The following is a 21,953-nucleotide window of genomic DNA, read 5'->3' as shown; positions in this document are numbered from 1 at the left end:
CTCCTGGGCTCGATGATGGGGAGATGGGGAAGTGGTGGAGCAAGGAGGGGCTGTCTGTATTTTTTTCTCTGTTTTGGTCAACTTAAGCATCTTGGAACGGTTTTGCTGATTGTGGGTTTTTTGCTTGTCGAACAGCCGGGAAAAAGAGTTTGAGAGTATGAAGGCCAAGGCGGTGTAGGGAGGATGAAGATGGATGGTTGGTGCTGGGAGGGTCAGTACATGGTCATGAGGTTTTGGTTATGCCCACAGTCATGGGAGGATGGGGCTTTTGGGAAGGATGCGGTTTTCGCTGATCAGGGGGTTCATTGCGTTCCTTGTTACTTGGCTCATGGCATTCTTCCGTTTTTGGATACCTGATATCTACCTGTACAAGCTGGTTGGAGATGGGGTCGGGCGCGACAGGAAAAGTTGGACTGTAGTGGTCCTTTGGAGTTCGTGAAGAGTCTACGTTTGATAGAGATGTCAATAGATCTGTGGGTCATGTGTATTTGAGGAAACGTGAGTGACATTATTATGGAAACAGAGCGCTCTTGGCCCAGCTATCCTGGAAATACGGCCTCCCGTCCATGATTCCACTGCCGTCTTGTGTGCTATTCCCTGCCCGTCTAATTCTCCCGCCGAATAGACCACGAAACATATTGATTCCCCGGATTGCACCTCATCGTACCACGGGCACCCACGCGTCCATCGCGGCCAAACTTGCTGATCGAGTCGCGAATGATGTCCTTGACGTCCTGATCGCCGACCCTGGCGATGTAGTGGTAGGGCCGGATGTTGTTGTACACCAAGAACTTGCAGGTCCCGTGGATGGCGTAGGGACGCTCGTACTTGTCGACCTCCTTGCTCAGGTTCCCGTCGAGGCTGTCGGCGAGCTGCTGGCAGTCGGTGATCAAGGCGGAGCCGTTGAAGGTCTCGCCGTGGAAGGTCGATTCGTAGCAGTGGTCGCCCTCGCGGACTTGGAGGGTTTTGATGGGGTTGTTGTCGGTGTTGGGGGAAGCGGGAATAGCGGTGATGCTGGAAGTGAAAGCGGCGGTGATGATGGTGAGAATAGAGGAGAGGCGCATCTTGGAGATTCGGTGCTGGTAAGGGGTCAGGAGTGGGTCGATGTCGGAAGCAAGTTGTAGACGGAGTAGGAGGTCTGTAATGACAGTGAGATTGAGATTGATAGAATTATTCCTGTGTTACAAATTTGAAGGGCAGGAGCTCCTTTTATCCTCCATCGTTGGGTGATCTTTGCTCAATGGGTCTTTGCTCTTCGAGTCGAGTTCTGGAACTTTTCACATTAGCTTCGAGGTCCTCGTGGTCTCGGTCACCCCATCCAGTTCTCTGGTTGCCTCACAGAGACTCGCTCTCACCAACTCCGGAGGCCGAGAAGCTCTAGGGATGTATTCATAAGCGTGACGTGAGGGGAACCGGGAATCGATGTTGATGTGCAGAAGTCCGGGTTCCACCAACCTTCAGCGAGCTCAGAACTCCCATCCGCGGTTTGGTGATCACAGGGGCTGGAAGTTGCTTCCGCTTAATAGCTAATCTGCCTCGGACGGAGCGTAATTGGAATATTAGTAAGAGGTGACAGTATTCTAGGTTGCAGTTCAGATGATGACCAAGAAGCGGAGTTATAGAGGGAAAGTCCCTTTTTGAGCCACCTGTAAAGCTGTTAGTGGTCGCTCCATGTTGAGACTGCAATCGGGACTGCGACGCTGGGGCTGGAAGGATTCCAATGTCGCAGCCTACGGCACCCAGAAACGCGGGGATGGGCGAGTGTAAATCCCGACGGGATGTTTCCCAAAAGTTCCCTCATGAACATTTTGATCTTGCAGACGTCAGCATGGCAGCAATCCGGGCTTGGGTCCAGGTTCCAGGTTATGGAACGTTTATTCTCACGCTTGCCTGCAGCAAGCAAAGGCTGGCAGACAAACAAGATAAGAGCGGGCCTTTTTCAGGACAGGCCGGGAGCCCTATCCCTTCCTGTTCTCCTCTCTCCGAGCTGAGGACGACGTTTCACTGTTGGCGCGTTGCCCAAAGCAAAGAACAGTCGACAGAAGTCTGCGAGTGACGAATCGTGGAAGATGCGCGAGAATACCTCCATACAAAAACACTGTCAAGAAGTGGTCCGAGATTTCCCAGACCGTCAATTAATGGTGCATTGACTAGAGCGTCCAGAGAGGTATCCTATAGGTACCAGGGGGAAAGGCCGGACGGTCCGCGGCACCAGTGGCTCGGAAACAAGAACTTTAATGGTTGTTTTGTACTTATTTTTGCAATGTCTAGAGGTATTTTGCAGACACTAAAACCCTGTGAAACTGATCATAAGTTTCGATTTCACCCAGAGTCATGATCCATGCAATTATCTCATCTTTCCAGTGGATAGAGGTGCAGCATTGGGTTCTGTGGCAGGCCTCAAAACCTGCAGATTGCTTGCTAAAATGTCCATCCCTTTCGCCAATCCGACCCGTCAAGTAAGTCTCGGCAGAACCACAACGACCGATACACCCAACATTTTCCCATCACCACCCTACCCTGCCTTCATATCGACTGGAAAACCTCGGTTTGGCCTTCAGCACAAGGAAAATCTCGTTTGAATTCGAGAAACTCACTCACGTTTCACACACTTCCCAGTGGCCGCCCTGGCACTCCCGTTTGTCACAATCGCCCACCATGGATGAAAACACCAGTTATGCCACCGAGCCAGCTACCACCAACAGTGATGAAATCAGGCTTCGAGTCGGCGGCCGCATTTTCACAACACTGAAGGCCACCCTCTTAGAAAGCCGTTTCTTTGAGATCCTGTTGGGGGACCGGTGGGACAAGGGAACCCAGGACGAGGCTCTCTTCATCGACGCTGACCCGGACCTCTTCGAACACATCCTCAACTACCTCCGCCGGGGCGTCTTCCCGCTCTTCTACGACGCCCAAAAGGGATTCGACTATGCCCGCTACACCGCCCTGCTCGGCGAAGCTCGGTACTTCGGGATCAGCCGCCTCGAGCGGTGGATTTCCCAGAAAAAGTTCCTCGAAGCCATGCGCGTGGTGCATATCGCGGAGGAGTACGACGAGCCTCCTTCTCGGGCGTCGTATCCTGCTGGCACGACTATTACGCATTGCACCGCGTCCTGGTCGAAGAGAGAAGTTTATGTGTGTCCGAGGGACATTGAGGTTCACCGAGGCCATCCGGAGAAGTGCGGTCGCCGCTGTCACCAAGAGCGCGGCGACGCGCCGGAGAAGTATGAGACGGAGGATTATGTTCGGGTGTTTCTTGTGAGACAGGAGGTGGTGTTCTACCCGGAGGCCTGCATGAGTCGGAGTATTGGTGCCTTCAATTACTCTTTCTAGCATTGCGAGGCTGCGGGAGGGATTCTATATGTCCATGCTGCTTTGCAAACCATGGTGGCCCAATTGCTGGATTGATCAGGCTGAGTGAGCCGAGGGATGGATGATGCAGAAGAGGTATGTTATTGTTCATGTTGATGAGTGATGTATGTAGTTCCTGCCAATGTCGGATACTCCAGCCACCTTGGGCTAATCCAGTCATCGCAACGGACCTTGACGGTATTAATCACTATCCCCACTGAGCCAGGCCATGATGGACCTCAGGACGGAGCTCAGGCCGGTCACGGGCGGGGCTGACCCGGCTTGACCCACCCCGCCCTACCAGCGCCGGCGCCCCGCCTCCGGAGCCGACCGAAGGAGCATTCGGGTTCCCCCGCACCTCTTCCCGGCTTGCTGACAGGGTATGTGCAGAGACAGGGCCTGGGTGTCATCCAGATAAACAGACAACACTTCAAGGTGTGATCCCTCGTTAAGCCAATCTAGGTCGAATCAGTGTCCATGGCTCAGCAACGTTGAATCTGAGGAACCCTACCTGCCTACCTGAGGTGTTTGGAAGTTAGTCAGTGCCAGGGAAGCGCAAGCTTTCGTTTCGACAGCGGCTGCTCTTTTTCCATCCATCCACTCATGGATGTGTGAATTGCCCAGTTCGAAAATTGTTACTCTGAGGAAGGGACCAGTGGGTATGACAAATACTGAATAGTCCAGGAAACTGGACGGCCCCTTCATCAACCGTTCTATCCGTAAGATGCTCTGCACAGGAAACGGAAAGAGATAAGGAGAAACGCATCCATATAACATGCAGGAGCTCCACAGAAAGGTAAATGCATGTCCCTTATATCGCACAACCTGAGGTCTCTGTCCGACTCTACTCCATTTCACCAAGGCCCTTTAATAGGATCAAGCTCAAGCATCACGAACCTTGACCATTCTACCTACCAAGTCCTACAAAGTCTTCCAGCCAGCGGAAATGCACTCAAAGCCATTCATTCTCGTATTTGCTATGCTCCTACCCTCATCCGTCCACGGCGCCGCAACAAAGTGGTATTCAGATCCTGAGTGGTACGTGATCTGACATCTTCCCAGGACACTCATCAATCGGCTCACTGACTGATGTGCAGCAAGAACCTCGTCGGAAAGCAGGTCTACAATGTGGGTTATTAAGCAGCCCGTCTGTTTCTTTGCCCTGTTTCTCATAAAAAGCATTTCCCTCCATTCGGGCCGATACTAAGACACAGTGACTGATGCTCTTCATCCTCCAATACTAGTGGTTTGCCACGGGCGATGCCATCATCCCTCCCCATGGCGTCCGAGCGATCAAGGTGGACTCAATAACGTGCGTCAAAGTCTTGAATTAAGCTTAAATTAGGGAGGCTAAGAACAGGCCATCTACCTCTGTCTGCCAGCTCTATCTGGTTTGCATACGACGGAACCGCGGGACCCAAATGCCGCGGGCATCAGCTCCGAGCACTGCCCGAAAACATGTGCATCACAATCTCCAGTCCCGTGGACTCGGAAAGTCTGCCCATTCGCTGCACACGGATCTGCTCCGGCGCTATTGGAGGCACTTCCCGGTGCGCACCGATAGTCATCGAGTAAGGCGGGAATCTAGGACCGAGGATCCGACGACAACGAGACAAATGGACAGAATGGATACAGAAAATGCCACTCTCTCTTGTAGTACATCTCATTTTGTTCCCAGAACGTTTTAGGGACTGGGGAGATCCACTGGCCGGAAGGATGACTCAGTGTTGGGGGAAGGTCAGTCAACCAAGTCCTGAGGTCCACGTGCATGTAGTCGGGAAGTGGCCTTGGCTCGGTTTCGCTGTAAAACCACTCCTCAGACCATTGCAAAGGAATGCGGGCCTCAAGAGCGATCATATTCAGGAGCTCTTGTGGCAGCCGGTTGTTGGAGCTGTGTTGATGGAGAAGGGAGAGCATGCGGTTAGCATCACTCCGTTGTTGAAGAAGGGCTGTTACTCTGGGGAGCGGGTTTCTTGAGATATTTGGGTACTCACATGACCTGAGCCATAAGGGTGTGGGTGTAGTTCATTGCCTGTATCATCCCTCTGATCACTGGGTCTTCAGAAACCATGCGGTTGTAGTAGAAGACGAGGAGCTTTGTGGGAGTCGCCGTCGCTGAATACTCCAGTTGTTGCATCTGAAACCCTAATTATGGTAACCACATGATGATTAGCGCTGGCGGACAAGGGATGGCGCCGCGTCGGCAGTTGCGCAGACACGACGGAGAGCGGAGAAGATGTTGGTTTACTTATGTCATATTCCTCCTCCGTTTCGCCGTCCAGACGCCGGAGGAGCGGAACATACCCGTCGAGCTTTTTCACCCGAACGGCATTCCAACGCTTGATCCTGCAGAGCTACGGGCGGTGTCAGAATACTTGATTCAACTCAAGTTGTATGTTCTCTTGAACAAACCTCCTTGAATATCCAACGATAGGCTTCATGGTGGCATGAGTCGTGAAGGGCTTGGAGCCTCTGGATCATCTGCTTTTGTTCTCCCGTGATGGAGACGGTGTAGTCGGGACGGAAATTGGCCGTAGCATCTGGATCCTCATCGAGAAGCCAAGCCCGGCTCATGCTCCGTCTGTCTGGAGAATTATCCACAACGCTGTTGTCACCCCGCTTGGAAACCGTTCCTGGTATCAGCGCGTGTTGTTGGATCTCATGTCCGTCGGAGGACTGCGGGCCGTGGTCCATGGCGGTTTGTTTATTTCCCGAGGACTCGTCTCTGAGCGGGGGGCTGATGTCGGGATGTTACGGTCTCCGGGGTCGTCCGTCGTGATCTGGCCCTCGCGGCCGCGATGAGGGACGCTCTACGCCGGTCGGCCTTTCGTTCCCATCAACCACGTGAAATGGGAACTGAGTACCGCACGTTCTATCTATGTATGTGCTTGAGGGAGCGCAGCGAGGCGTGGATGCCTGTAATGGAGCCAACGCGTTGTTCCCCCTGAAATCGGTACGTATTGCGAAGTTCAGCACAGGGGAGCGCTGCCAAGTGTCACGTGATCTCCATGACGGAGACGGGTGCTAAATGCCTGTGCAAGAACTGTGGCGGTCATATGAATATCTGGTACAGATGGTTGTTTATTGGAGTTAAAGGCCTTTTGATGATGGGCAGACTGTCCCTTCATGCCTGGGCCAGTCGTGTTGTTTCAATTGAAGTGATTCGGAGTACGGCGTATGTGGTTTTGATTGAATTGCTCTCCGGGGGATCCAATCAATGAGCGATGATTACCTAAGGTTACCTATCCTCCTCGCCGGCGGTCCAGAGGCATGTCTCGCAAGGTTGTCCGATATGTCGTCGGTCTTCCTCCTCCGTGTCCGGGACTGGTACGACGGGACATCGGCGCCCGGGTGGTCCGGTCTCCGGGTTGGTCGCGGTGTCATTGTCAGGCATACATTATCGGCAATTGAGTTCGGGAACCGTGAGCACCTTTGAGGGATGGGCGCGCTACGGGCTTGGAGACTAGAGAGCTCCGATTTCCTGTTTGGATTGCATTCATACGGTTTCATGGGAGTGGTTGGTTCGCTTATCGTCCAACGGCCGTCCCAGGCGGAAGGAATACGACGTCGCGTGCGGCCCACAGTGTGAAGTGCCGACAGGTTGTGGGTGCCTTTTTGTGCTGTGTTCCTGGACCAAGCGTAGCACTACTAGATGAGCTAGCTGGGGTAAGGAACCTAGACTCATGAACATCATGGAATAGTATGTAGGGCTTTCAAGCTGGCGGGAAGTGTAGGGACTGCTATGTATGTATGCTCGTCAATGGGAGGGAGTAGCAGGTTTCATCTTTAACCACAAAGTTCTTGGCACCTCGTGGAGCGTCTGGTTCATAAAAGCGACAAGCAGAACTCCGTAGCTGGCTATAACCTAGCCTGTAGTTGATTTCATGTTCCAACACCTCCGAGGGCTTTCACTCTCTGGATTGTGGTAGCCTTGGGCGGATGGAAGAAGACCACAGGGGCATGGGATGGGCTCTGCTATCCACCGCAGACACTAGTAATACTATGGTGGTCATGCTGTCAGGGATAAGCGGCTCCACGATCCAGGACCTAGCGCCGAGTTAATCAAGAGCCGCGATCATGCAGCCTGCTGAAACCACCATATCGATGCCAATTTCTAGCTGGTGCGACCAGGTGATATATTGCCTGCCACTTTGGTTGCCGGATGCGGCGCTGACTCCGTGCCACGTTCCTCTCCGTTCCTCTCCATTCAAGGTCCGCACCCGTGATCCGGTCCGTAACCCCACGTTCTTCCCCGGATTCCACCTCTTGGATTCCCGTCCACGCGGATCGCATATGGACGTTGGCCCGCTCGTAATAAGCTTCCCGCGCTTGGCAGATAGCCTCCATGCGATCCAAAGACTTACCTATATGGTACCCCTTAAGCGGTCCAAACAGAGTGTCAACACCAACCTAGGAGTTCGGGCATTGCAAAGTAACCTCCGTGAGATGCACCATCGGCAGTTGCTTTGGCCGCCACTGGAGTGGTTGTAGAGGGTGGATGACATCCCCGTTGCTGTTATTCACATGGAACATTTGTGCGCGCATGATGTCACCTGCTGGCCTCATTAAGACTCCCTCAAGGAGAGGACGACGAGTATAAGAGGAGCTTAAACTTGCACCCAGTCTCCAGCATTCCTCTCACCGCTCAACACCGCCAAGTCCCAGCATCAAAGAGCCGTCCGCTGACCCTTTTCTCGGCCTCGACCATGCACGTCCAATCTCTCCTTGCCGGAGCGCTCGCTCTGGCTCCGTCGGCGTCTGCTCACTTCCTCTTCCCACACCTGATGCTGAACGGTGTCCGCACGGGAGCCTTCGAGTATGTCCGGGAGCACGACTTCGGCTTCATGCCGCACAACAACGACTGGATCAACTCGCCCGATTTCCGTTGCAACGAGGGGTCCTGGCGTCATCGCCGCGAGCCCAAGACTGCCGTGGTCACAGCTGGCGTTGATGTTGTGGGCTTCAACTTGCACCTGGATTTCGACCTGTACCATCCGGGTCCCGTAACTGTAAGTATTTGCGTCAGGACGGACATCCCTGGGTCGTTCACTAATAAGTCTCTTACCGCAGATCTACCTCTCCCGCGCCCCCGGTGATGTGCGCGACTACGACGGCTCGGGTGACTGGTTCAAGGTGTACCAGCTGGGCACCCGCCAGCCCTTCAACGGCACTGACGAGGGCTGGGCCACTTGGAAGATGAAGAACTGGCAGTTCCGCCTGCCCGCCGAGATCCCCGCGGGCGAGTACCTGATGCGCATCGAGCAGATGAGCGTGCACCCTCCTTACCGTCAGAAGGAGTGGTACGTGCAGTGCGCCCACCTCAAGATCAACAGCAACTACAACGGCCCCGCGCCCGGCCCGACCATCAAGATTCCCGGAGGGTACAAGATCAGCGATCCTGCGATTCAGTATGACCAGTGGGCCCAGCCGCCGCCGACGTACGCGCCCATGCCGGGACCGGCGCTGTGGCCCAACAACAATCCTCAGCAGGGCAACCCGAATCAGGGCGGAAATAACGGCGGTGGTAACCAGGGCGGCGGCAATGGTGGCTGCACCGTTCCGAAGTGGTATGTAGAATTCTTCACTATTATCATGAGATGCAGCGTTGGACTTGTGCTTACACCTAGAACAGGGGCCAATGCGGTGGTCAGGGCTACAGCGGGTGCAGGAACTGCGAGTCTGGCTCGACATGCCGTGCCCAGAACGACTGGTACTCGCAGTGCCTGTAAGGTCTGGACGCCGAAGCGTTCTATTTGGGAGGTGTCAAGTCAAGCATACAACGGTCCCCTTCGGTTCAGGTTCACAGTATTACCTCGGTAAATATTATGTCGGCCGTTGGAGTTGGACGCCTGTACCTTAATGCGTCGAGATCTTGCAATAATAGCTGGTCCAGCCACTAATAATTCTCTAATTGTTTTCTCTCTTCGTTGTATTATGTACATTGCGTTGCCACTTGAGTGGCTGCCACAGACAGTTCATGGGGTGCTTATTCTACTATGGAACCCTGAAACCTGATATCTCGATCGCGCCATCTCCTCCGCCACGACGTCAAGATGTCTAGAGCTTGGAGGTACCCGAGGGTGTATGGACCACCTGAAGCTCCTCGCAAACCAGTGCGAACCCGGTTTTCCCTTAGGCCTCCGCGTTGTGGTCCTCCAGTGGAATAAAGTCTCTGGTGTCGCTGTCGTTTCCCCGACTTGCCCTTCTCAAGTTCTCGGAGTGGGACAGATAGGCACCTGGATGCCACACGCAGAAAACTCCAATAGCGAAGATGACCGGTACCGTTTCGAAAACATAAAACACCCATTCATGTGTGAACGTGTAGCCGTCGATACCTTCTGCAAACTCAACCACGCGGTAGATGCAACGAATCTGTAATACCATCATGTCAGCGCCGCTTCAGAATCCAGGGAAGCAGAGCTTAAGAGAGGGTTAGATAGCGCTGAAGCCGGCCACGTACCACAATCATCAACGACGAGATCCAAACAGCCATTAGCACCTTCTCCCACCCCGTCTTCGTGCCACCCCTCACAAATCCAGCCGCACCAGAGCGCCGGTGAAACTGACCCAGCACGCAGAGGAACGTCAAGACAGCAACAAGCTGAAACACAAGACCGCCCACCAGGACCCAGACACCGACTTGCGCACTTGGCCCAAACCAGTTATTCACCGTGGCAATGGCCGAGCCAGAGCACTGCACCAAGAAGGCGATAATGTCGCATACGATGAAAGCTCGGGAAATGAGTTGCCCTCGAAGACCGCACATGAGAGGACGTTGTGTCCGACCGGTGGTGTCGAGGTGGGAAAGCTCTCGGACGAGGTGGCCCAGGAGGATGTAGTTGCCGGCAGCGACGAGAACGGGAGCGAGAACGACGAGGGTGAGAGAGGCGGCGTAGATTGCCTAGAGTCGGCCAGGTCTTGTTAGCATCCTCAGGCACTCCTGTGTGTAGGTATGTTGCGAACTTCCCAAACGCGAATGGGGAATTGACTCAAACAGACTGCTAACGTACAATGTCGGACTGATTCTTGATCGAATAGCAACGGAACGCGTAGCCCGGTACTTCCATGGCCGCGCCAACAACAACGACGGCAAAGTACCACGTGCGGTGGCGCATGAAGGTCTGGTAGGCAATGGCGATGAAGATGAGAGCATAGACAACCGTGGTGACCACAGCAAGGGGGAAAGAGGGATCGTAGGCCCAGACGGATATGGTCGCGGCTTCGGGTATGTCGTCCATGTTGGCGAAGGCTCGGGTTCGGAAAATGTTCGTTCTCTGCTATGGCGATGGTGCAGGGTAAACAGGCGCAGGAGAATGCACGGCAGGTAATAAACACAAGATCAGGTATAGAGGCGCTTGAAGAACGTGCAACGCTTTGCCATTTGACCCGCATCTTGCTGGACATCATTGATGCCTTATAAAATCACCTATCTACAACTTCTAGCCTTTGATTCCTCGCATCAATAGACGTTGTATGTTTTGCACGGGCCAACGGTATGATGGAGACGCTATGGCTATGTTTACGATTAAGGTTGGATTGAATCCACTGGGATTCGTCAACGGTTGTGGCTTGGTGCAAAAATGTGCCTGAGCTTGTCAGGGAATATTACCGCATTAGGAAAGTTTTGGGTGTCATTGACTTCGCGAGCTGAGCAGACAACTATGCGCTACGACTAGGCCAAAGCTTTGATAGACGTCACCACCGAGATTAAGGGGAGGTTCGAACACTGCATAGAAAGCTCCTAGAAGCCTTCGAAGTATTCGGTTAAGACGCTGTAAGGTCGGGTGTACGTCATTCGAGGTGGAGCTTGGTCCATCGAGGTTGCAGGTGGACCGGCGCCAACAGCAGTGAATGGGGTTGCCGAGCATCGATGTCCACGTCTCCTAGTGTTGAGCCGCATCAAGGGTTCCTCAAGCCTTACCGCGTCTCGTCGGCTTTCGATCCATTTTGAGGCAGCTTGCGTAAGACATGCCTCACAGGCACGGGCCAGCTGCACCTCAGGACAACCGCCTAGGCGATTAGCTTCGTTGAGATGCCATTGGGAGCCGTCTATCTAGTAGTCGTAATTATTTGATTCCTCATCCAAGTGATCGGGCAAAGTTCGGTCAATAATAGCAGTGGAAGTCTGATCTGATGTCATGGTGGTGGATGTGAACGACAGACGGGCAAAGGGGTACTATCAGTAAACATTACCAGGGATTCGGATCAATATACCGCCATTTCCACCAACCAAGTTCATGGTCAGTGTCGAAGACGTGAGAGTTTCAATGCGAGATTTAGCCGATTTAGGTCCCATGGCGTGGGTTGAGCTTTCAGGAACGGGCCGCTCATTCACCCGGCCTCATACCCGTCGTTCCGGAAGAGACATTCCCCACAGTACCGTTCTTGGCCGGCGAAGGACCTCCGGAGAAATATCTAAGACCTATTTACATCAGCAGAGCACGAGGATGAAGTCGGTATATATATGATGCCGGTGATCCAGCTTCGGGTCGCAGTTGGTGCGGCTCACTCCACCGCCGCCAACCTATCAAGATGCTCATAAAGCGGTGCCTCGCGCTGCCGTACGCGCTCGCGAGCCTCCCGGCACTGGGGCTAGCGCTCCTTGAAGAGCGCTTCATTGCTTTCGACGTCGATGTCGCCGACAAACCCACCGCAATTAGCATCACCAATGCGCAGATCGTAGTGGCAGAGGACGATTTCATCGGGGTGCACATCGCCGCCAACAGTCTTGCCCGCGACTTGGAGGCTATCACAGGCATCCCGAGGGCGGTCAGCAACGCGACCTTGACTGATATTTCTGTGGTCGATGACACGGATCCAGTTATCATCGCGGGCTCTTTGAACTCATCATTGATCCGCGACTTAACTTCCGAGGGTCTGATTGATTCTTCAGAAATTGAGGGGAAATGGGAAGCGTTCAAGACGACAGTGATCACAGTCCCCTCGTCAGGGCACAAACGAGCCCTGGTCATCGCCGGTAGCGACAAACGAGGTACCATTTTCGGCATCCACACACTGGCAGAGCAGAGCGGACAAAGCCCCTGGCATTGGTGGGCAGATGTGCCACCTCAGAAACACGAGCAGCTGTTTGCCCTCAACAAGACGACGGTCCATGGTGAGCCTTCGGTCAAGTACCGCGGCTTGTTCATCAACGATGAGGAGCCTGGCTTGAACAACTGGTGGGCACGCCGGAATAACGCAACGCGGTATCCTCTCAACTCGGAGTTCTACTCGCACGTGTTTGACCTGCTGCTCCGGCTGAAGGCAAACTTCCTCTGGCCAGCGATGTGGAACTCGTTCACACCTGTAGGTCTAATATCTCCGCGAATGTGGGCATCAGAATAGCTTCTCACAAGCCTCACAGCCCCCGGGAAACATCTTCTTCACGGACGACCCTCGCAACCAGCAGCTGGCCGATGATTACGGAATTGTCATTTCAACAGCACACCATGAGCCAATGCACAGGGCGACCAACGAATGGAACGTGACGGAGCTTGGCCCATGGGACTGGTCCAAGAACCGGGAGAACATAACGAAGTTCTTCGACGAAGGGATTGCGCGCGCAGGGAAGAATGAGAGCTTGATCACCATCGGTATGCGTGGTCTCGGAGACGAGGCTGCACAGACAGAGAACGCCATCAAGATGCTGGAGGAGGTGTTCGCCGTGCAACGAGGTATCATCAAGAAATACCACGGATCCGAGGACGCATTCCCCCAGGTATGGGCTCTGTACAAGGAGGTCACGACGTACTACGACAGCGGACTCAACCCACCGGATGACGTGACAATCCTCTTCCCGGACGACAATCAAGGCCAGGCCTACCGACTGCCCACCGGAAACGAGACAACGAGACCCGGCGGCACCGGATTCTATTTCCACCTCCAGTACCTTGGCCTTCCTCGAGCATACAAATGGCACAACAGCAACAACCTTGCTAAGGTCCTCAAGGAGCTGTTGCATGCTCATCTTCGAGGTGCTAACCAGATCTGGATCATCAACGTCGGTGACCTTAAACCCATGGAACTGCCTCTCACTTTGTCGATGGATTTAGCATGGAATGCTTCGAGCATCTCGTTCGAGAGTCTCCCAGAATACGTGGCGCAGTTCGTGGCGAGGGAGATTGGTCCAGACATTGCTGAAGAGGTTGCCGAGGTGCTGATGGAACATTCTCGTCTGGTCGGCATGCGCCGGTATGAGCATGTCACTCATGACACCTACTCAACCCTGAACTTCCACGAAGCCGAAAGAGTACTCACCCGATGGGAGCAGCTCGCTGCCCGGGTGCGCGACCTGGCTACGCGAGTCGAGGAAGCCCGTCAGCCGGCCTTCTTTCAGTTGGTGCAGCAGCCTGTCCTCGCCGGAGCACACTTCCATGCCGTGGCTATCAAGACCGCCTTCAACTACCGATATGCCTTGGAGAGGCGCAACTCAGCCAATCTTCTCGCGTCTCAGGTTCTCGAGGAGTTTGAAGCTGCGTACGACCTGAGGGAGGAGTGGGATGCCATGCTGGATGGCAAATGGGCCGACATCATGCTGCAAGCCGTCTACGACGCGGTCGAAGAACCGAAACGCTGGGCCAACCCCTCGAGAGACATCGCCGTGAACCTGTCCTACGTGCAGCTCAGACAAAACATGCAACCATCTCTGGGCAATCTCGGGATCTACGCCGAGGGCTCGACCAGCCCCATCAACCAAGGCCGCTGGGCCGAGAGCGTTGACGCGTCCATGCCCACCACCAACTACGGAGCCGTCCTCCCGCAGATAGACCCCTACGGTCCGCCGGTCAGACACGTCGACCTCTTCATGCGCGGCGACTACCGCGTGCCGATCGAATGGGCGCTGGATCCGATCCCCGTTCCCTGGCTCTCCATCACGCCGACCAACGGCACCCTGCACAAAGACCACCCAGACCAGCGGCTCAACATCACCATCTCCTGGCCCTCCGTTCCGACCGATTTCAACGATACCGTCCTCGTCGGCATCCGCGCCAAGCCCTCGCGCATCCCGTACTTCGACCTCATCCGCATCCCCGTCCTCAACCGCCGCACGCCGCCCGACTTCACCGGCTTTCCTGAATCCGCGGGCTACGTCTCCATCGAAGGCGCACACTTTGACCGGTTCCTATCCACCGTTGCTGCACCTCCTAGTAGCCTTAACAACAACACCAAAGCCGACCACCCACGCGTCGGATTCGCCCACATCCCCCACCTCGGCACGCGCAGCACCTCAGGCAGCCTCGCCCTCCGCCCCTTCCACGCCGCGCGGGAAGACCAGGAATCCGCGCGCGCCGCGGTCGCCGTGTTCCCCTTCTACCTCTTCACGCCCGCCGACAACCTCGTCGCGACGGTGTACATCAACGCGGGGCTGGACACCGACCCCGCGCTCAAGATGGAATTCTCGCTAACCGTCGACGCGGCGCCGGCCAACTTCACCCGCGTGTTGGGCGACTACATTGAAGTGCCCGCGGCCGGGGCGATGCCGCCCGAGTGGATGCCGCAGGTGATGGATCAGGTGTGGACGAAGAGGGTGGAATTGGGGAGGGTGGAGCAGGGAGAGCGGTGGTTGGTTTGGAGGACGAATTCACCAGAGGTGTATCTGGAGAAGATTGTTTTGGATAAGACGGGGGAGAATGTCGGGGCGAGTTATCTTGGGCCGCCGGAAACAAAGTGGGTGAGAGGGGAGTTTGGGGAGTGAGTTTTAAGCACAGAGCAGCTTGGGCTGAAGATATGACAACCAAGTTAATAATGTGTGGAATTACCCAAGGCAGGAGTGTAACTAAACTACCTAAACAAATCGCTTTCGGGCATATTAAACTGGAAGCCAGTCGAACACACAACATGTTCTACCAGCTCTCCGCTCAGTACACATATCTGAAAGTGACTGCCCTGTCACCCTTCTCTGATAGCCGCTGGAGCGTGTAGTTATCCAAAGCACCTTCATCGATCCTCCTTGCTCGGGTCCTATTTTGCCAGCTGTACCCAGCAAGCAACAACACTACGGCAATGATACCCGCGACAATGAACCCCAGCTCCAGGGTATGTCCGAGACGAAACCATGGCGCGTCCTTTGCCCGGTAAAAGTTGCTTGCCATTGCCTACGCCAGTTGTTAGCGATGCTTTCGTCAACATGTCAGGGAATAGTAACCACTCACCCCTCCCAAATTGCCCACACCAATTTGGATCGCCATGCCCACCGACCTCTTCGTCGAGCCAGCAAGGTTGTTGGAGAGCCAGGCGATGCATCCGGGAAAGGCGGGATAGATGGCGCAGGCAGCGACGAAGATCCCGGCGTAAATCACTCTTGGATTCGTGCTGGGGTCGACACCGATGCAGATCGCAAACCCAGCAGCCATGATGCAGAGGAACCCGAGAATAAACGGGCTGCGTCTGCCAACGCGGTCAGACACGTAGGCCGCTATAACGGCAAGGACGGCGGCAGTCGTGTAGATGGGGACCGTCATGAGCTGCGCCGTGCTGCTGCTGTAGCCGAGTTGTCGGATGATGGTGGGTAAGAAGAGCGAGATGCCGTACAAGGGGCAAACAATCTGCGTCGCGGTGTTAGCGTTGCAAGAGACCAGAAAGGGGATTCTCCTCGCTGCGGCAACTTACACTCCAAAACAAGATAATGTTCAGCCAAACCTGCCAATCCAAGAAAGCATCCCGCGCATACTTCCACTTGAACCCGTCCTCTTGGGCAACCTGTGCTCCATGGCCATTGTGCTGGAACTTCAGCCGCCAGACGACGAAGTCCCGCTCCTCCTGACTCAAGAACTTGGCAGTGTCCGGGAAGTCGTACATCATCCAGAACGCCCCCAGCGCCACGACGACCGTGACCAGGCCCTCAAGGATGAAGATCCACTGCCATCCGTGTAGCCCAGCGAGACCGTCCATCTTGCCAATCCCGTACGCCAACAGGCCTGAGAACGCACCTGCGACGCTGGCGGCGGAGAAGAACATGGCCTGGCGCAGCTGCATCTCTTCACGTCGGTACCAATTGGTCAGGTAGTAGGCCACACCGGGGAAAAGGCCGGCTTCCGTGACTCCGAGAAAGATACGCGCGGCAAGGAGGCCCTGGAAGTTGCGCACAAGCCCCATCAAGGTCATGACCACGCCCCAGGAGACCATGATGATAGGCAGCCAGATCGAAGGGCGCATGTGCTTGAGCATCAGGTTGCTGGGTACCTCGAAGGCGGAGTAGGTGAAAAAGAAGACGGTCAAACACCAGTTGTATTGACCGTCGGTAAGGTTGAGATCTTCTTGGAGGCCTTCGATCTTGGCGTTTCCGATGTTTCCTCCTAATGACAAGTTTAGCGTGTGAAGTCACACTCAGGACAACGAGATCACTCACGATCGAGGAATGATAGGAGATAGAGGACTGCAAGGACTGGGATTAAGTGGAGATCCATCTGCTTCAAGTTAGCATCTGCAAGCAAGTACATCGCCTTGACTCGGGGGTCTCGAGCTAGGGTGTTACCTTTCGCAAGATGGCCTTCTTCCTCTTCTCATCGAAGTGAGCAAAAGGCTGATCCTCTGCGCCGCTGCCCGTCCCCACGCTCTCGGCCTGGTCGAACTGGACCCCGTCATCCTTAACGACGCCTTGCGGTCTCTTGAATGTCGCCGTCGCGTCTTGGGCCTGTTCAATAGCCATAATATTGGGCCCAAGAGCCAGCCGAGGAAACGGAGTGGGAGGAGGGGAGTTTCGTAAGGGATTGAGGTTGATGAATTTCCCCAGAGTGAAGTAGAGGACCGTAGACACAATCACACAACGCGATGAGAGGAGGAGATGAGTCCAAGTCTGCCGTAGACCGGCAGACGTCGGGATGTTATAGCTCATCCCATCTGGCGGATTCAGTTCTGTTCATGAATCATGCCTTCCACAGGGTGTGCGGTGCCCGAGAGTCGGGTCGCGCCGCGGTATCCATTGTCCAACTTCAGATCGTAGATCTCTATCGTATCTTGCAGGTCTGGACCTGACCCCTTGGACAGCAACGTGCTTTCCAAGCTTATTCCCTGTGTGTGGGCTCCTCCCCCACACCTCCTCCGGACGCCCGAATGTCGATCTCGCCCCACAAACCGTGAGCCGCAATCCACTTCCCCGCAGAACTGGTGGATAAGATAGGTTCCAAGCTTAGCTTTGTGCAACGGCGACCCCACGTACAAGCTTGCCACATCACTCAAGGCCTTGAATGAGTTTCCCTCCCAGCCGCACGGGGGAAACTAGTGCGAGGCAACAATCCCACGTGGCTGCTGACTGACTGGGAAGTGCTGATCTGTGCCGGCTATGCCACGGTGCCAGTCTCCTTTTGTCCGGATGAGAGGCGAGTTCCGGACGGAGGGGATGTTGATGATCTAGACAACCTAGATACCTAGGTACCAAGTCGTGATACATCCTTCGCAATGACGCGTACAGCGACATGGTGCCCTTTGATAAGGACTCAGCTACCTCGGCAATTCAGGTAGTATGATAGCACATTCTAGATGGCTGATTGGAGAGGGCTTTGTAGAACCATGACACACTCAATGGCAGTCTGGCCGACTATGAGGAGCAGATGGGGATTGATGCCAAGACCGGAGATGGCGGTCTTGTCCCCGAACCGGAAGGGTGGGTCTGCCGTGAGTCTCCGCCCGGAGCGGATGTGATGTGGGCCCAGCCTCGGATGATAGGTTCCCGGACCGGCCGAAGCGGGCCATCCAATATAGGTACAACGCTCGGGTATGGCTGACACTCCTGGGAATACAGCGTCACAAACTGGGCCCATTTACAATTTTGGAAAGTTGTCTCTGGGCGTAACTCAAGCATATCTGAATGCACCGCTTCTGCACAGGTAACTGGCTAGTTGGCACAGAGATTGAACATTTACCGAGCAATGGAACTGCCATGGCGACACAACTACCAGTGGCACCTGAACCCAGGATGAAGTGAAACTTCCATGTCACGCCCGATATCCCTTAACCACGGTTAACAGACCACACCCAAGCGGAATCATTTGCATGACCAAAAATGAACGCATCACATATGTACAATTACCAATACTTAGGCTAATATACACATTAATACATCAAGCTCACCCCCTCCAGGCGACCGCCTTCTTGCTCCACTGGTGGCCACCACCGCTGCCCTTGCGCTGCTTCTCTTCAAACAGCTTGGTGGTGAGCTGCTTGTAGAGGTAGACGCCCTGCTTGTTGTAGACGATGGAGTGGTCCGAGTCGGTGAAGTAGGTGACATCGAACTTCTCCGGGCTGACGCCGGCACCCATGAGGAGGTCTTCGAGGGCAAAGCTCTGCTGAGCATGGACGTTGTCGTCGCCGGTCCTGAGATCCCGCTGTTAGTCGCGTTACGGTGTGGTAGGAAATTGGGAGGATGTAAGACATACCCATGCTGGATGAGGAACTGGCCCCTGAGCTTCTTGAAGCCCTCAACGTTCCGAACCGCGGACTTGTTGTACCCAGCCTCGTTCAGAGCAGGCGTCTTCATGTACCGCTCCGTGTACATGGTATCGTACAAACGCCAATCCGTGACAGGCGCCGTGGAGATGGCGAACGAGATGATCGGATCGCCGACCTCAACCACCTTGGCCGCGAGATACCCACCGTAGCTCCAGCCCCAGATACCGATCCGCTCCTTGTCGACGAACGAATAGGTCTTGGCAAGCCACTTGGCCGCCCAGATCTGGTCCTGCGCTTCGAGGTGGCCCAGGTTATCCGTCACCGTGGAACGGAACGCACGGCCCCGGTAGCCCGTGCCGCGGCCGTCGACGGTGAAGGTGATGTACTCGAGCTCCGGGTCCGAAGCAATGTACGCGTGCCAATTGATGGCCTTGAAGGCCTTGGTGACCTGCTGGGAGTTGGGACCGCCGTACGGAGTCAGCAGGACGGGGTACTTCTTGGCCGGGTTGAACTTGGCAGGCAGGCGCAGCATGGCGCTCAGCTTGTAGCCGGAGGGGTGCGGGAGATCGATGTACTCGATCTTGGGCAGCTTGTACTCCTTGATAGTGTTGACCAGCTTGGCGTTGTCGTTCACGACGCGGATGGGCTTCTTGGGGCTGTCGACCGAGTACAGCTCCTGGTAGGGAACATCGGGGCCGGCATAGCGGAGGATATAGTATCCGCCGCGATAGGAGAAGGAAGCGGTCCAGTAGGCCGGGGTCTTGGGGTCGACGAGAGCCGTCTTCTTGCCGGTGATGTAGGAGACCGAGTAGAGATGGCGCTCGGTCGGGTGGTTCTCGGTAGAAAGGTAGTACACCAGGCCGCGTTCGGTGTCCACCTTGACGATGCCGCCAACCTCCCACTTGCCGGACGTGAGCGTGATGTTGCGGCCGTCAAGGGAGAAGAGATAGAGGTGGTTCCAGCCCGAGGCGTCGGACAGATCGAGGTACCACTTGGTCTTGTCGTTCTTGCTACCGGCGCGCTTGACCTCGCCAATGTAGGTGATGGCGACATTGTTCTCGAGCCAACCATCTGAGCCATCGCGCTGGCGGCTGAGGGTCGACTTGCCGGTGTCGGTGTCGACAACGACGAGTTTCTCCTTGTTCTGCACCCGGTTGAAAGCGCGATAAATCAGCTTGTCGTGCTTGTCCGTCACCCAAGCGACCTCGCCGATGATAAGGTCATCAGCCGGCCAGGCATCGATAGAGATGGGAGTGACCTTCTTGGTCTTGACGTCCAAGATGTTGAGAGCGACGGTGGGGTTGGTCGTGCCGACCTTGGGGTAGCGGAGCTTCAGCTCATACGGGTACGAGGGCGGGTACTTCTCGCCGTCCATGTAGTACGGGACGGTGAAGGTCTCGACTCCCTTCTCGTTGAAGCTGAGGAAGGCGATCTTCTCCCCATCCGGAGAGAACCACAGAGCGTGGTCGCTGCCAAAGATTTCCTCCTCGTAGACCCAGTCGGGGACGGCATTGAACTGGTCCGGCGAGCCGTCGTTGGTGATTTGGGTGACGGTTCCCTTGTCCCAGAGGAAGAGGTCGTTGCCGCGCACGAAAGCAATCTGAGACGAGGAGGCAGAGCTCCAGGTGGCGTACTGGATATCACCCTTAGGGTCGGCAACCAGCTGCTCCGTCTTGCCCGTGGCCACATCCTGGACCAGGTAGTTGGCGAAGTACGAGTACCGGTACTGCTTGGTGTAGTCGACGGCCCAGAGGACCTTGGTCCTGTCAGGGGAAATCTGGTAGTCGTAGCTGTTCGCGGGGATCTTGTCGGCCGAGAGGAAGACTGTGCGATTCCCGCTCACGACGTTCTCAAAGACAAGAGAACCATCAGAGGCCCAGGTGATGAAATCGCCGTCCGTGTTCGAGGCCACCCAAGTAACGTAGGTGGTTGAGGCTCCGAACTGCGGGCTGAGGACGGTGTTGTTGTAGGTGACCAGCTTGCTGCCGCCGCCGGTAGGTTGCTGTGGCTTCCGGGGAGGGTTGATGGCAGCGACCAAGGTCGCGGCCAGGCACAGGGTGAGGAGACGGCGCGCCATGTTGCTGGAGAGAGACACCGACCCGGAACGTCGACGGCTGCTGTTCGAGGCACACGACACAAGCACACCGGACGCAATGGCAGCGCGGCCGAGCCGGATTTATCTGGGGGAAGATGATCATCTGCGTCATTGTCACCCCTTTGGGCAGCCCGGCCGTTCGACCGCACCCGGCAGGTACACAAATTGGAGGTGCCATTGACGGTTACTGGAAAGGGAAGGTCGTGCAAGTGCCATGATGTGCCAAGCTCAGGAACAATGTCACCTCGTAGCGCAATCTGCGGGGCCTATCTCCTCATCAAGTCGCACTGCGACGAGATATGTACGCATACGGTTACCGGAGATATATTTGTACCTGTCATGTCTCCAATGGGTGCCAGTTAGGCAAGGCAATCGCCCGGTCCTACGTCGTTTGCTGAGGGCGATCCTGGCTGGGATCCAAATTGAGTTGTCTTGGCATTCATGGACCGAAGAAGCGTCGTTCCCGGCCACGTGCTCTCGGATACACGCCGACCTGCTGGGCAACATCAATGGAACGTAGGTGCCCAGCTATGATGTAGATATGAATGAATGTCGAATGTGAGGGGTAACCGATGCTGCTATTGTTTGCCGTCTGCGGTTTGCCAATCGCGTTTGCAAATACAAACCGGCTATGACTTCGGAAGCATGTCAAGCCCCAGGAACTGTGGGTGATCGACGGGGGATTGATAGATAACACAGTTAGATAGTCAAGAAAGCAAACAAAACTTTAGCAAGCATGAGAAAAGTATGGACTGGCGATGTGGGGATTTAGGAAGAGGAAGCAAATTTGCCCATATTTAAGTGTATATAGGACTGGTTCCCTCGCGTGGCTTGCTTCCAAAACGACAGGCACACATCCTTAACAACCTGGTTCCATGATATGGCGCCGACAGTTGGACGGTTGGGCAGCCTGGAAGGTTAGATTTCCTTCAAGCTGCGAAAAAACTCTGGAAGTCCAACATACGCACCTACTTTTTTGAACTTTTTCCGTGTTCTCTTTGACACATCGCTCTCCATTTGCGGGGTAGTAACGGCTTGTTGGTCATCAGATGTCCGCGTTTTGCTTTGCGCCACAAACTAACTAGCCCAAAGAGATAAGATTCACACAATATGTATCAAC

The 21,953-nt window shown here is 55.1% G+C and overlaps 9 protein-coding genes across 9 annotated transcripts; 4 read left to right on the top strand and 5 right to left on the bottom strand.

Moving 5' to 3' along the window:
- Window positions 1-605: 605 nt before the first annotated feature.
- Window positions 606-1,064, bottom strand: VTJ04DRAFT_3952 (uncharacterized protein; the record flags this gene model as incomplete). Its single annotated transcript, XM_069361908.1, has 1 exon — window positions 606-1,064. The coding sequence occupies one exon, from the start codon at window positions 1,062-1,064 to the stop codon at window positions 606-608; it is 459 nt and encodes a 152-aa protein (XP_069222472.1).
- Window positions 1,065-2,658: 1,594 nt separating this feature from the next.
- VTJ04DRAFT_3951 (uncharacterized protein) lies at window positions 2,659-3,333 on the top strand (the record flags this gene model as incomplete). Its single annotated transcript, XM_069361907.1, has 1 exon — window positions 2,659-3,333. One exon carries the CDS (start codon window positions 2,659-2,661, stop codon window positions 3,331-3,333), a length of 675 nt encoding a protein of 224 aa, XP_069222471.1.
- A 964-nt stretch (window positions 3,334-4,297) lies between these two features.
- On the top strand, window positions 4,298-4,926 carry VTJ04DRAFT_3950 (uncharacterized protein; the record flags this gene model as incomplete). Its single annotated transcript, XM_069361906.1, has 4 exons — window positions 4,298-4,389; window positions 4,449-4,479; window positions 4,596-4,663; window positions 4,734-4,926. The coding sequence occupies 4 exons, from the start codon at window positions 4,298-4,300 to the stop codon at window positions 4,924-4,926; spliced, it is 384 nt and encodes a 127-aa protein (XP_069222470.1).
- A 9-nt stretch (window positions 4,927-4,935) lies between these two features.
- VTJ04DRAFT_3949 (uncharacterized protein) lies at window positions 4,936-6,045 on the bottom strand (the record flags this gene model as incomplete). Its single annotated transcript, XM_069361904.1, has 4 exons — window positions 4,936-5,242; window positions 5,346-5,496; window positions 5,600-5,705; window positions 5,764-6,045. 4 exons carry the CDS (start codon window positions 6,043-6,045, stop codon window positions 4,936-4,938), a joined length of 846 nt encoding a protein of 281 aa, XP_069222469.1.
- Window positions 6,046-8,057: 2,012 nt separating this feature from the next.
- On the top strand, window positions 8,058-9,080 carry VTJ04DRAFT_3948 (uncharacterized protein; the record flags this gene model as incomplete). The annotated part of the gene is made up of 3 exons (XM_069361903.1): window positions 8,058-8,360; window positions 8,422-8,918; window positions 8,984-9,080. 3 exons carry the CDS (start codon window positions 8,058-8,060, stop codon window positions 9,078-9,080), a joined length of 897 nt encoding a protein of 298 aa, XP_069222468.1.
- A 403-nt stretch (window positions 9,081-9,483) lies between these two features.
- Window positions 9,484-10,589, bottom strand: VTJ04DRAFT_3947 (uncharacterized protein; the record flags this gene model as incomplete). The annotated part of the gene is made up of 3 exons (XM_069361902.1): window positions 9,484-9,723; window positions 9,812-10,252; window positions 10,362-10,589. The coding sequence occupies 3 exons, from the start codon at window positions 10,587-10,589 to the stop codon at window positions 9,484-9,486; spliced, it is 909 nt and encodes a 302-aa protein (XP_069222467.1).
- Window positions 10,590-11,883: 1,294 nt separating this feature from the next.
- VTJ04DRAFT_3946 (uncharacterized protein) lies at window positions 11,884-15,046 on the top strand (the record flags this gene model as incomplete). Its single annotated transcript, XM_069361901.1, has 2 exons — window positions 11,884-12,657; window positions 12,716-15,046. The coding sequence occupies 2 exons, from the start codon at window positions 11,884-11,886 to the stop codon at window positions 15,044-15,046; spliced, it is 3,105 nt and encodes a 1,034-aa protein (XP_069222466.1).
- A 163-nt stretch (window positions 15,047-15,209) lies between these two features.
- VTJ04DRAFT_3945 (uncharacterized protein) lies at window positions 15,210-16,999 on the bottom strand (the record flags this gene model as incomplete). The annotated part of the gene is made up of 5 exons (XM_069361900.1): window positions 15,210-15,446; window positions 15,504-15,896; window positions 15,961-16,646; window positions 16,700-16,757; window positions 16,826-16,999. 5 exons carry the CDS (start codon window positions 16,997-16,999, stop codon window positions 15,210-15,212), a joined length of 1,548 nt encoding a protein of 515 aa, XP_069222465.1.
- Window positions 17,000-18,416: 1,417 nt separating this feature from the next.
- On the bottom strand, window positions 18,417-20,815 carry VTJ04DRAFT_3944 (uncharacterized protein; the record flags this gene model as incomplete). The annotated part of the gene is made up of 2 exons (XM_069361899.1): window positions 18,417-18,663; window positions 18,726-20,815. 2 exons carry the CDS (start codon window positions 20,813-20,815, stop codon window positions 18,417-18,419), a joined length of 2,337 nt encoding a protein of 778 aa, XP_069222464.1.
- Between the last annotated feature and the right edge of the window lie 1,138 nt (window positions 20,816-21,953).

This window comes from Mycothermus thermophilus (genome assembly GCF_041956435.1).
Source record: "Mycothermus thermophilus strain CBS 625.91 unplaced genomic scaffold VTJ04scaffold_2, whole genome shotgun sequence".
NCBI classification, from domain to species: domain Eukaryota; kingdom Fungi; phylum Ascomycota; class Sordariomycetes; order Sordariales; family Chaetomiaceae; genus Mycothermus; species Mycothermus thermophilus.
This window is presented reverse-complemented; position numbering and strand designations above follow the sequence as displayed.